At 42.7% G+C, this 13,466-nt stretch overlaps 1 protein-coding gene across 1 annotated transcript in view; it reads right to left on the bottom strand.

Moving 5' to 3' along the window:
- The window catches only part of NPL (N-acetylneuraminate pyruvate lyase), a 28,248-nt gene that overhangs the window by 3,230 nt on the left and 11,552 nt on the right, over positions 1-13,466 (bottom strand). Inside the window, 8 exon segments of the mRNA XM_084866598.1 lie at positions 1,118-1,157; positions 3,944-4,028; positions 6,746-6,792; positions 6,916-7,064; positions 7,797-7,889; positions 9,670-9,745; positions 10,075-10,132; positions 12,111-12,198. Coding sequence (XP_084722724.1) covers positions 1,118-1,157; positions 3,944-4,028; positions 6,746-6,792; positions 6,916-7,064; positions 7,797-7,889; positions 9,670-9,745; positions 10,075-10,132; positions 12,111-12,198 — 636 coding nt within the window.

Here is a 13,466-nt window from a genome sequence, read left to right as displayed (position 1 = left end):
AAATATTCTGGCAAAGTTAATCCTTCAAGCTAGTATCTTAGAGCTGTGTATTGTAAAACTGTTAGAGTATCAATACTGGTATGCAAAACAATCATATATACAGGTAAACTTTTAGTTCCTTTAAAAAGTCAATAGTTCAATATTTACTTCAATGCACTTTAGGAACATATAAATATCATACCAAACCCACAATTTTGTAAAAAAAAAAAAAAAAGTGCTGCTTAGGGCAAGGAAATAACAATAGGTCCTTAATAATACTGGTGGCACACAAATATGACAAAAATGAAGGTGGTAAAGCAAATGGGAAACACTGTCTTTGAAGGATTAAGAGAGCTAGATGAAAACCGGGTGAGAATGAGGGAAATAACACATTCTAGGTTCTTCAGGGTCAGCAGGGGTTGTAGGGTAAGTCAGAAAGGCTCTGAAAGGGAGGTGTAGGAGGTTTGCCAAGAATAAGCCTAAACTTGATAACAATTTAAAGACCTAGGTTCTCAGGAAGTGCCAGTCTCTTGCAAAAGTGGAGTGAATGGTGGCATCTGTCATGTATCATAGGATAAGATATAGGAGACTCTGGGAAGGTTTCTTTACTCAAATTCACTGTATTTCCCTCAGATTTTACATCGTCATATTATCCAATCCTCCATCCATTTAAGCTGAGCTGTGTTTATAAACTCTTTTTAAGTTGCATATACTCTCGGGAGAGCTGTCAGTCATTCACAATTTAGTAAGATTGCCTTCCTTATTCATTATTCAGACTGCCTTCCTCCAAGCACTTAGGCTGAAGTCAGCTGACAGTGTGTAGTGGAATTTTAATGAGCACAGGCAAGTAAAGGGAGGGAGTGCTGATGGTGCAGGGGAGAAGGAATAGAAAATGGTGTGTGTGTGTGTGTGTGTGTGTACATAGAGCAGGGAAGTGAACAAAGTGCTAAAGAGGAGAGAGGTTTGAGGAAGATGCCCACGCCTTCCAAATAGGTTTACTTCACCATTTTATCAGGTTGGCCCTGAAGATCGGTATTAGCATTAAAAAGTATTTTTGCATCATATTGCTTTCTCAGAAACCCTCAGAGAAAGCCCATTTCCTTTAGAGTCCCCAGGAGCAGACAAGCAGGAAACTTACCTAGTTTGACCACAAAGTTGATAAATCTCTGAATACAAAACTGGAAAGGAACAAACAAATCTATAGTCAGTATTACTGAACTGTGATAACAATTTAAAGACCTTAGAGGTCAAGTTACAGAAACCCCAAATCCAAAAGTCCAGACACCTTAGTTTCCTGAAGGTCTGTCAGAGCGGAGAAAAACAGCCAGGTGAGGATGGCTGAGATCCATCCAGGATATGGTAGGATCTCTCCATACATTTAAGCGTTGTAAAATGGACCCATACAGATAGGAAGCTCCAAAGATAGAATTGTGCAGGAGAGAGTCAAAGTAGGGAAGACAGCCTTTTAACCCATCAAGCTCATGTAGGTGAACTTATCAGATAGAGCAATTGTTTCCAAACTGGGGGTACACTAACCTCTGGGGTGTATCTTTCCAAGATACCTAAGGGGAAACTGGCCAAGGCAAAGATTTATCGAAATCAATTTCTAGATCCTCAACTTCTCTAAGTGCTAATTTCTAAAATGGGTCCAAATAAGAATTCACACACAATGGAGGTGTGGGCTGTCCTTTTATATTTCCCCTTTCACAGTCCTTATTCTCCCATTTTTGGAAAAACAAAGACATACTTCCCACATCACTTCCCTGGGAAGCAAATCAAAATGTTGGTATAGGCATCGATAAAGTGATAACAAGAATAATGGATAACAAGTCCTCTATAAAAGTCAGAGGTTTTCAGTTTCTGTTTTCAACACTGCTTTCAGTGTTGCTGTGATCAGCTGACAGAATTGAGTGGCACTGTGATAAAATTTCTTCCATTCTTATCTAGTAATTTAGATGGACAAGGTTTCAGAATAAGTAACAATAGTTACTTATTCTTTAAAAATAAAACCCAGAAATAGTATTGATGCTGACCTTGAACTTGTCTTAGCAGAAAGTAAGATTCATCCAGGATTTCATGAATTCATTAAAAAAAAAAAAAAAGACTCCAATCTACCTCACTAAGAGATGCATTTTCAGTAACATTTTACTTTTATGCTGTTTCCATCAATTGTATACTAGTAATAAAACATTCAGAGCAGAATACAATTTTGATATCCAGAGCCTCCCTCTCACACCGAACTACATAGCATATCACATTCTCAAGTCTGCATGTTGCTGCTTTTTTCACTGAACGTGCGATGGAGATCTTTCCAGATCTGTACATACTATCTCACCCTTTGAAAGCGCTGTATGTATTTTGATCCTGTAACTCAAACATAATACATTTAACTACTTCCTTATAGATGGGTATTTGGGAAGTTTCCACTTTATTGCAGTTATAAATAACACTGGTAGGAATATCTTTGTACACATGTCATTTCTCTGAGTAAATATAACAAATGGAATTTAAGTTCATGAGATTGGCTAAGGTTAGTCCTAATTTGTTGCTTGCCTGCCTCTTCACTCGATTGCAAACTCCTTTAGGGCAGAGACGAGCTTTATTGAAATTAAGCACTGGACATGGCCCTTGGCGTATGTGTAGATGAGTAAGAGAGACCCGCATGCCTTCCATAAGAAGAAACAGATAATGCAGTGAACTGATTTCCTAGCCAATGCTGTTTTGAGTAGGATGGCTTATTTGAGTGGAACTGAAGTGAGGGGAAAAAGGAGAGAGAAACTGGATCAGTCAGAAAAAAGGAACCGCTAAGGGTCCATATCTCAGCCGATTCAGAGCTTACTCCATCCTGTGCTTTCCCCTTCTTTCAGCTCGGAAAAGGTTGGAATGTTCAGAAGTAACTCATTCCAAGGAAACGAAGAAAAAAGAAAACCGTGAATGCAAAGGGATGGCAGAGTCCACATAATTCAGACTTATTGTAATTTAAATCAAAGCCTTGCAAATATTTAATTTAGTTGCATAACTTCCTAAGTCCCTACCCTGTTCCTGCTCTCAACATCACATGGTCTGGGGCTAAACAAAGGTAAATATTTAAATGAGCTATTGAAACTTTAAGTAAGAAGTAGATTTGGGCTGGCTGGAGCTCAGCACAGACAACCTGCTCTGATCTTGTTTATGCTTTCATTCCCACTTAGTCTCTTGGGATAGTCCTCTCTGTCCCTTTCATTAGCCTGAAAATCCCTGTGCCTCTTGGCCTCCCAAAGTCTTTCTCTTGTGCTTACTCTATTTCTTTCCAGCTCATTCCATGTACTGACGTACACTGCTGAGACCGGTTCCGCCCAGCAAGGCTCTGTGTCCCCCAAACAGGTAGGCCGTCCTTGGTGTGTTATTCATGGCAGCCACATGTCCCCTGAGCTCCTCCCCATCACCCAGGAGGTCCTGCTGCTCTCCTTTCCCTGCTTCAAAGCGCGTGGCTCCTGTTTCCAGCCTGGTGAACGTTTTCCATTCTCAGCACCTTTCCAAGCTGAGGAGGACTGACCTGCTCTGACTTGGAATTAAGTCTCCCCAATTAAGTTTCTCCACCAGCTTCACAGCTTCTGATGACCACAGCTGTGACGTCCTCAAGGGGATGGCATGTGGTCCTTTCCCCAGAAATCTATTGCTATTCTTGTGCAGCTACAAAAATATCTTGGACGTAGAGTACAAATAAGGCCATTGTTAGGAGGAACACAGAGGAGTCGTTTCTGCATGGGGCCTGTCCTGATCAGACAGGTGGGGGAGCACGAACAAATGGGGACAGGTTTGATTTCCATCAAGAAAAAAAGTAAGGAACAGAAAAGGAAAGGAAAGAGAGAGGCAGGAAGGCAATTTTAACGAGGGGCAGGAATGGCAGGATGAGAGGGACTAGGAATTCTCAGGTGGGAAAGAACAAGGGCTGTGGTTTGGGGGAAGGAAAGAAATAGTTAACCTGATGATCCAGGGCTGAAGAGAGGTCCTTCCGTTCATAAGCCTCCAGCATCTGGTTTGTCTTCTGTCCCAGGTAGTTATAGGTACTGAAAGAAAACAGCACGTACTGTAGAACCAATCACCCCGCAGGAAAGGCCCTGATCTTCAAACCTCACTGCTGCTTGCAAGGCACAAGTATACTGAGCTTCCAGAAAGCCTATTTTTAGGCCCTAACCTAGAGGGTCAGGTGTCTTCAGTTCTAGGTTTTCTGGCAGCACTGAGCAGTGCCAAGAGGAGGCAAAGAACACCCAAAATGAATGAAGAAAATGAAGAAAAGTGGAAAAGGATAAAATTAGAAAAAAAAGGGGGGGGGGGAAGGAAGATGGAGGTGTGTTTAGTAAGGAACCATGGAGGCGCAGGGCCTGATAAGAGAGGTGTAGGTAAAATGGGAGTCCTAAAAGTCTTCTGCTGAGGAAGTGGATAAGGAGGCTGCACAGCAAAAGGGGCAAATCCTAACGGATTACCTAAATCCCTTGACAACTTATATATTTAGAGATCAGTTTCTAGAAAATGACAATAATAAAATGAGAGGCCGTTAAGTGTCTATGATATTTTAGGTGCCTGACATAAATCATGTCTCCTTCTCTCTAAGCTCTGCATGGTAGGCCTGGATTCTATGTCACGGTAATGAAATTATGGCTCAGGAAGCGCTACAGAGTCAAAACCGGTTTGGCTCAATGGATTGAGCGTCAGCCTGCGGACTGAAAAGGTCCCAGGTTCGATTCTGGTCAAGGGCATGTACCTTGGTTGAGGGCACATCCCCAGTAGGGGGTGTGCAAGAGGCAGCTGATCGATGTTTCTAATTCTATCCCTCTCTCTTCCTCTCTGTAAAAAGAAATTAATAAAACATGTTAAAAAAAAAAAAAAAGAAGAAGAAGAAGAAGCGCTACAGAGTTATCACAAGGTTTCCATCACTTCAGGCTGCCCTGTTATAATCCAACAACAACAAAGTTATTTGATCTGATAAAATGGTCTTGTGGACTTAGAAAAACAAACAAACAGCTCTAACTAGCAATAAAGACAAATCACTAACATCAACAACCAGAAAGATAGGTTATAAAAATTTATAACTAGAATGTTCCCCTTTTGTCAAAGTCTTGTATAGTCAGAAAATGTGAAAATGTGCTTAACTTGATGTACCAAGAATAGAATGTCCTTCATGTATGTATACACTAGAGTCAACATCAAGGAATTCCAAGAACTTGAAGTTCCTACTATTATCCGCTAATAAAGCACAAAAAAATAAAATATCATAGCTGAGAAAAGTCACTTGTAGGTACAAAACACTCCTAAGCCCCAATATGTACATGGATGTCTAAGGAGGTTCAGAATAATACATTCAGATCCCAAGGGTCTTAGGTGTGTCCTCAGATGAAGAGGAACGTGATTCTAATGAAAAAGACGTGAAGTCTAAGCAAATGTACTCTACTTATAAATTAAGTTGACAGAATTAAAATGTCTAATATCAAGCCCAAAAAACAAGAGTCAAAATAGTCACAATTTCCAGGGGGAAAACCGTTCCATGGTCAGCAGATGCAGGCATTCGGGTTTCCTTGGTAGAAATGGCCCTACAGGGATGATGGAGGATACCGGCCATCCTGGCTTGTTCACAAGCCAGGAAGACTATCTACCTCAATTACTTTGTCAAGGCCATGTCCACCAAGACACATTGTGAATATTACTTTGCCTCCCCTGTACTTTTCCTGCAGGGAGGAAAGGCACTTTCAGTTAGTGCAAATATTTCCATCCATCTGCTTGCAGACACATTTCTAACGAGTTAGTTTTAATGCGTGCAGTTAACTGAACATATTGCCTGCCTTCCCTGAGAAGGCATGGGGCCACACGATTCTACTTTCCTACTGTAGCTTAGATAGGACCTTAAGCGGTCCTACTTGACTATCTAATGATATCCTGAGATGCCATATTTGGGCAGCCACGATTGACCGTGTGTGTGTGTGTGTGTGTGTGTGTGTGTGTGTGTGTAAGCACAGAAAACCCATTTATTTTCTCCATTTGGAGAGAAAGGGAGGGGGAACTAAGAAGTTTTGCAGAGATGCAGAGGGGAGCGTCTTCAGAGGACTGCAGATGGAGAACGAGCTGCCTTGCTGGTTGAGAGCTTTGTAGTTCTGGGTTCTCAAGTGTTTAGACCTGGCTATACTCTCTCCTCTTGAGTTTTATATAATTTCCTAGTATATTTTATAATAACACCTTAGTTCCCATAAGATAGTTCGAATGGGTTGCTGTTCTTTGTAACCAAATAATTTCTTTTTAAAAATATATATATTTTATTGATTTTTTTACAGAGAGGAAGAGAGAGGGACAGAGAGTTAGAAACATCAATGGGAGAGAAACATCGATCAAGCTGCCTCTTGCACACCCCCTACTGGGGATGTACCCGCAACCAAGGTACATGCCCTTGACCGGAATTGAACCTGGGACCTTTCAGTCCTCAGGCCGATGCTCTATCCACTGAGCCAAACCGGTTTTGGCCCAAATAATTTCTGACCAAGAAATTCTGTGCATGCTCTCAGCTCCTGTGCCTGTCCTCTCACTGCCACAGAGGCTCCTAATAACGAAGGAGTTGCTGGGTCCTACTTAATTCCCTGATTCTGAAGGATTATGGGGGAGAGAGGCAACTTCTATAGAAAAGGTGTATGTGCAAGAAGTATTCCTACTTAGGGGATGAATGCCTCTGTGGGGGGACCTGACATTTATACATTTGTACGTGGATAACCAACCACTGGGGAAAATCGGTCCCGCTTACCTGCCCACTGCTCCCGTTGCTCCCATCACCAGAGCACTCAGCAGTTGCTAATCAGAAACAGACAAAGAGTATTTATTTTTATGGAAAAGAGAAGACGCTACTGTATAAGCAGCTCCATACATTGTTTTGGAGAGAAACGAACCTGCGAGATATGCCAAAGGGTGACTTACCTCGTCCACCCCGAAAAGGAAAGCGAACTGTCGCTGGCGATACTGATCGACACACTGTCCGAAGTCTAAGAGATCCGTGTCACTAAATTTCACCCCTCGGAAGGTGGGGATCTGCTCCTGGATCCCATCCAACAGCTCCTCGACACGAACTGCTCAAAACAGTGAACGCCTCGTGAACCTTCACGCCTCCAGTAAATATCAAATAACATCCTATGTCGCCCTTCCCATCTGCACTGAGTTTCCAGGAGCTTTGCTCAGCCTTAATTGACCGCAGGTCGGACATGGCCACCAGCCCTCGCCTTGCAGGTCCTATGTATTTGTCAAATGATAGCTCCAAGTCTCCCATTTCTTGAAGACTGTCAATGGATATTGAGAGAGCACAACTTCTATTTTTATGTTTAAGAAAGAAAGAAATGGGATTAAAAAAAATAAAACATTTCATTTAATTGTAATAGGCTTCCTACGGGGCAAGCATAGTAATAATCAAAGAAAGCTAGAGGCAAAGCAAGAAAAGGACAGAGTACCTTCCTATGTGCCAGGCACTGAGAATACAGTAGGACACAGCCCTGTCTTAGAGGGGCTTCCGGCTGTCTTCCTGTGTAAGAAGGAGGGGTGTGTGTGACAGAAACAAGGTGTCTGCTGGGAGTGCCCAGGGGCCAACTCCTCTCCCATACTTAACTTCCATTATCAGCTGGCGTCAATGATTGAAAAGGGCCGACCTCATTTTTTGTAAGAGTGACTTATTTTGGAGCAATTGGAACTGTCTAGTCAACAGCATTATGCTTTTATGACATGGGGTGGGTGGGAAGGAGTGTTCTTAGTGCAATAGGGTAAGATGTGAGAGGAGGGAAGAGTGCAACATGGAAAGAAGCAGCACTTACTCTTTACCCCTGTCAAGGCAGGGATGTGATAGTAATAGAATGGCAGTGCCGGGGCAGCAGCAGCCACTTCCCTCAGGAAAGCAAGGAGGTCACCTGAAGAAAGCAGAAAGAGTGCGCATGTGAACATGTGTACAACACTGGCTTTCCCTGGTGGATGGACCAGCTCACGAAATGCAGCCATCCCTTTCAGAAGCCGGAAATTCTTGACCCCTCTAACCAACCCTGAGATTGCTTCCTGCAATGTCTTTGCAACTCACTTCATTGGAAGTTGTATTTTCCTTTCTGTGGAAAGGCCAAAATAAGATACTCACTTTCCTACTATTTTAAAATACTGTTAAAATACTTGTATGGCCCAGCCAGTGTAGCTCAGTGGTTGAGCGCCTACCTATAACCTGGGAGATCATGGTTAGATTCCAGGTCAGGGCACATGCACGGTTTGTGGGCTCGATCCCAGTAGGGGGTGTGCAGGAAGCAGCCAATCAATGGCTCTCTCTCATCATTGATGTATCTATTTTTCTCTCCTTCTTCCTTCCTCTCTGAAATAAAAATGTATTTTTAAAAAACAAAACAGTGATGTGAACCTTCCCAACTATTAACAGCAGCTCATAAAATACTCTTACAAAAATGAGAAGCCCGCCAGGTAGGACTCTGGTCCTCTTACCCTAGAGGGGCTAAGTGTGGTCGGTGAACAACAAAGACTTTGCATTAGGATCAGAATGAGAAAGTTATAACTGAGGAAATTCTACAACAAAAGGATTAGCAACATCTGCTCAAAGAGGGAGTTATAAGAGTAGTTGCACATCCCACAATAATTCAACCAGAGTTTGGTACGTTTTCCTTCTGGGGAGAAATCCAGGTATATCAGAAGAGAGCTCACTCTAGTTTACTTAAGAACTGGGACCTTACATGATCCAATGTGAGCTTCAACTGCAATACTGCTGCAAATAATAAGTAAATCCAGCAGAATTGCTCTCCATACCAATGGAAAATGGGTGAGAAGCTTATATTCTCCACCTGAATATTGCAATAATATATTATCTATGATGAATATTTCAGACAGAAGTGTTATTAACAATTTGTTCTTTTTCTCGTCTCTTTTGAGAAAAGTTTCATTAAAAAAAAAAAAACACTTAAAGCCATGTGAAAAAAAACACAACTTTACAAATTGTTCACTTTAAATTCCCAAAATGGCAGTATTTAAATTATTTTATATTAACAACATTAATAGGTGATATTTCATGATAATTTCAACCCATGATACATTTAGTATGGATGTATTTAATCATGCATGCAAATAACATCTGGTCTGTATTTCTTATTTTTCCGATCAAAAGGATTAAAAAGACTCAGGGTACTTGGAAACCACAAATGGTCTTTAATTGAGGAAAACCATTGGAGGAGAGGAAAAAAAATAATACCTTGATGTGAAGACACTAGATGTGTCTGCGAAATTTCTTTTCAAATTCATCACTCTCTCAACCTTGTATAGAACATGTAGTCTCAAAATGCTCAGTACTCATATTCCTCTTTCTTTTTAAAAAAATAATGGTCCCAAACTTTGCCATGGGACTCTGACACTCTGCACAACTCATACAAGGAGTGGACACCTGATCTAAACACAGGCACCTATAGGTTAACCTGAGCCTGGTGGCTGACCCAATCAGATAACTTGGCAAAAGAGCTGAAATCCTTTCATTAAGTCTTTTCTTTTAAAGATTCCCGGGAGGCCAACTATTCTGGAGAACGGTGGTACCATTTCAATGTCATGCATCTAGCCTATAAAACTTTACATGCATGAGTTAAATATAACTATTGAGAATGAAGGCAAGAAGAAGCAGACTGCATGAGGTGCTGTGCACTTAGACCTAATTACCTTTGTCCCGTGGCTTGAGAAAGAAAGGTGCAATGACAGCGATGCCATCCGCCCCTATTTGTGCTGCATGTTGGGCCTTTAAGAGAAGAAAGAAGACCCTTATGGATCTGGTCACAGTTCTGATGTGAACAGGTGTGAGAGTTTCCCCACACCACAAGCAATCCTCCGACACTAGCTGGGTATCATACGAGTCGAGTCAACTCAACTCCGACGCTCTCTACGTGGATTCCAGCTGTTGAGGGCTCAGTCCCCCAGCCCCCTGCCCCCACTTCAGATTCCAGTCACCACCCCAGGTTATCACCTGTGCTTTTGACTCGCTGGCTATAGATTGCAAGTTCTAACTACCCAATCCTTGGGTTGATTAATTTGCTAGAGTGGCTCTCCCAGATGGACCTACATACATACCAGTTCTTGGGACTCTTTCAAGCTCAGGGCTCCTACATGAATTACCACTTGATCCAACCTTCAAAAGAGAAGGCATAGTTATGTTAGGAACCAAAATAGAATATTGGGGACTAACTATAGTTATAAGAAATATTAATCATGCTCTATTAACCATGATTGCCTTGTTCGGATTAAAGAAAGGACATTCTAACCTGGGAGTTGCATGCCCCCGGGGCTTGGGAGTCAATCTTGGACCTGGGAAGTCAACCTTGGAATGTGGTCCATTCTCATTCAAGAACTGCCTAATATCTTAGAAAGATTAACAACCCTGTTGCCATAACAATGGAGTCCCTCCTCAGCCCACATTGCCTACTTCCCCATGTAACCTTTGTCCTGCCCAATATAAGCAGCTGGCTTCTGGGTGGGGAGGAGGGCTGCAGAGCAGATTTTTTGTGGATATCCGGCTGCTTTCCTATCCTGCTGACAGTATTGGAATAAATCCTCATGTATAATTCAACCTTGTCTGTTTAATTGGTTCAAGTAGTGACAGGCAGCCTGGACCCATTGGTCTAGACAGTTTCAGATGCATCATCTGAAGTTTATGACAACATAGAGGGGTTGCACTATTTTGGTTTGTGCTGGTTTTAACAGTTAGCCAAGAACTGATTAATTTCAATCTCATGACTATCAAATTCTATAGTGGCCTATTTATAATTAATCTAATTCAAGACTTAAAAGAATGTCCAGAAAATAAAATTTAAGGTTCACTGAGAAGAGTTTTGAAACCAATAATTAATTAATCAATACTTGAGTACTTTTTTTTTTTTGACAAAGCATTGTTTTAGATGTGGTATTTGATAGTGATTATATATATATGAAGATAGGTGTAAAACTTATATTTTTCTTTCTTTTTTTTTTTTTCTTTTTTTTTGTGTGTGAGATAGAAATAAAGAGGTTCCTCAAAGAGTACAATCAGGAACCAGCCATATGAGAAATGAATTTACTGTAAAAAGCTTTTTCCAATCTTGTAAGTCCCTAGAATTTGGCCCTAAGAGGTTTTTTTTCTGAGACTCCAGTGTTCATCTTTAGAAGTGCTCCATGTGGCCACAGGGGAAGAGGCCACAGAGGCTGGTCTTCTCAGGATAGAAACTAACAAAGTCCCACAGTGAATCCAGGTGTCCCCGCGAGTCTCCTGAGGGACTCTGAATGAGACAGACCCCATCCTCATGGGATGGAGACACTGCATTTCCATTTAGGCCCAATCACTGCGTCCTGCACTGATTCCTGAGTTGTTCTGTCTCGGGTTAAAATGGGATGTGATATGATCGGGTTTGCATTGTTAAAAGATAATGAGACTTTTGAAAGGAGAAAAGAAGCTGACTGACCTGTTTGAGTCTTACCTGTAACTTTATTGCATGACCTCCTTGTCCCTGTTAACTGGCTTAAGTTAAAGCAATCACCCATCTCCTGCTCCCCTCCACCCTGGTGCTAGATGCTGCTAGAGAAAGCCACTGTATGGCTGGAATACAAACTTGTCATTTCCGATTCAGGAGAAGGAGGCGCCAAAGGCCTGCTGGTCGACCTGCCTTACTTGCCTTTCCAATTTCCCTGCAGTGGCTACTCCAAACTTCATTATTCTCCTTAAGCTCTACATTCCACCCAACTCCTTGTTCTGGGCAGATGTCTTCCCTTCCTAAAGCATGGATTTCTCAGTAGAAGAGCCAGAAGCCCAGCAGAGTCAGTCACCACCATTTTCCCCCTTTCCCCGCCCTAGTCCAGGGCTAGGTAACCCAAGCAGAGGGCTTGGTAGATAGATGAGAGGCAGGTTCCAGTGTCCGGGTGGGATCTCTGAGAGCCAGGCATGTACAAAAAAGAGCACTCCTCTGCCTGGGTTCCTCATCCATGTGCTAGGATCCTCGGGTCCCTGTTCACTGTCCCACAAGCTGACCGTGAACCTGACTTGGGACTGGAAGACAGAGAGGCTGTGTCCTCGTGGAAGAGCAGCTGGTGACACAGCGCTGACGGATGAGTGTTTTTATCGGGGTGGAGCCACTCACTTGTTCCTCCCTTTTGTTACCCACTCCTCCGCGAGGAGGCGGCGCTCTGAGATGCTCAGCGACAGGCCTTCTCCCGTGGTACCATTCACTGTTCCAAACAAAGAGGCCGTCAGTGGGACCAACCAATACTTTACATTCATCCAAATCAACAATGGGGGTGGGGTGGGGGGCAGGGTCAGAAATCCCAGCTTAGGAGGGAGGAACAGGGAGAAACAGCAGAGGATCCACTCAGGGAGGGACAATGCCATTTTCTATTTTCAACCTCAGACTCAGTCTTTTTTCCTTCTTCACCTTTTTTTTTTTTTTTTTTTTAAATATATTTTATTGATTTTTTACAGAGAGGAAGGGAGATAGATAGAGAGCCAGAAACGTCAATGAGAGAGAAACATCAACCAGCTGCCTCTTGCACACCCCCTACCGGGATGTGCCTGCAACCAATGTACATGCCCTTGACCGGAATCGAACCCGGGACCTTTCAGTCTGCAGACCGACGCTCTACCACTGAGCCAAACCGGCTTCGGCTCCTTCTTCACCTTGTCAAAAGTAGCAGGAAGGTGAATTCTGACTTACAATGACAAATTTGTCACGGCTATCAGGAACAGAGAGAAAAGACAAGGATAGCTGCCCGTGTTTCAGGCAAATCTCCAACATGCACCCAGTTCGATATTTGGGCTTGAATGGCAAGGCAGTCAACACCCTCCAGTCCTGGGATGTCAGCTCATGACCGCTATCTGCAGTTTGGCATGGGAGCACTTAAGGACAACTTACTTTTTAAAAATATATTTTAATTGATTTCAAAGAGGAAGGAGGAGGTAGAGAGAGAGAGAGAAACATCAATGATGAGAGAGAATCATTGATCAGCTGCCTCCTGCATGCCTCATACTGGGGATAGAGCTTGCAACCTGGGCATGTGCCCTGACCGGGAATCAAACTGTGACCTTCTGCTTCTTAGGTTGATGCTCAACCACTGAGCCATCTCAGCCGGGCTAGGACAACTTACTTTTTTTATAATTATTCAAAAGAAAGCACCAGGATGTTACTATTTCCTGCAGCAAGCACTCTTCTATATTCACTCCTCACAATAGCCCTGCCAATTACAAATAATCCTTCCCATCTACAGATGAAATGTGAGGCTCTGAATCACTAACTAATCGAAGTTTGAATCCGGGTCTCTGTGATTCCAAAACTTTCCCTTCTAGCAAAGCCATCTCTGCATGGGTCCCAGAAAGGATGCAAATGGCAGGACACTGGCTCTCCCAAACACCAGCTGCAGCTGGGACAGAGGAGGGTGGGAGGCCAGGGGAAGTTGGGAAGGGTTGTTACACTTCTCTTGGCATTTGAGACACTCCAAGCATG

This window comes from Pipistrellus hanaki (genome assembly GCF_964339955.1).
Source record: "Pipistrellus hanaki genome assembly, chromosome: 18".
Classification (NCBI taxonomy): domain Eukaryota; kingdom Metazoa; phylum Chordata; class Mammalia; order Chiroptera; family Vespertilionidae; genus Pipistrellus; species Pipistrellus hanaki.
Note: the sequence above shows the minus strand (reverse complement) of the source record. Positions and strands in the feature narration are given on the sequence as shown.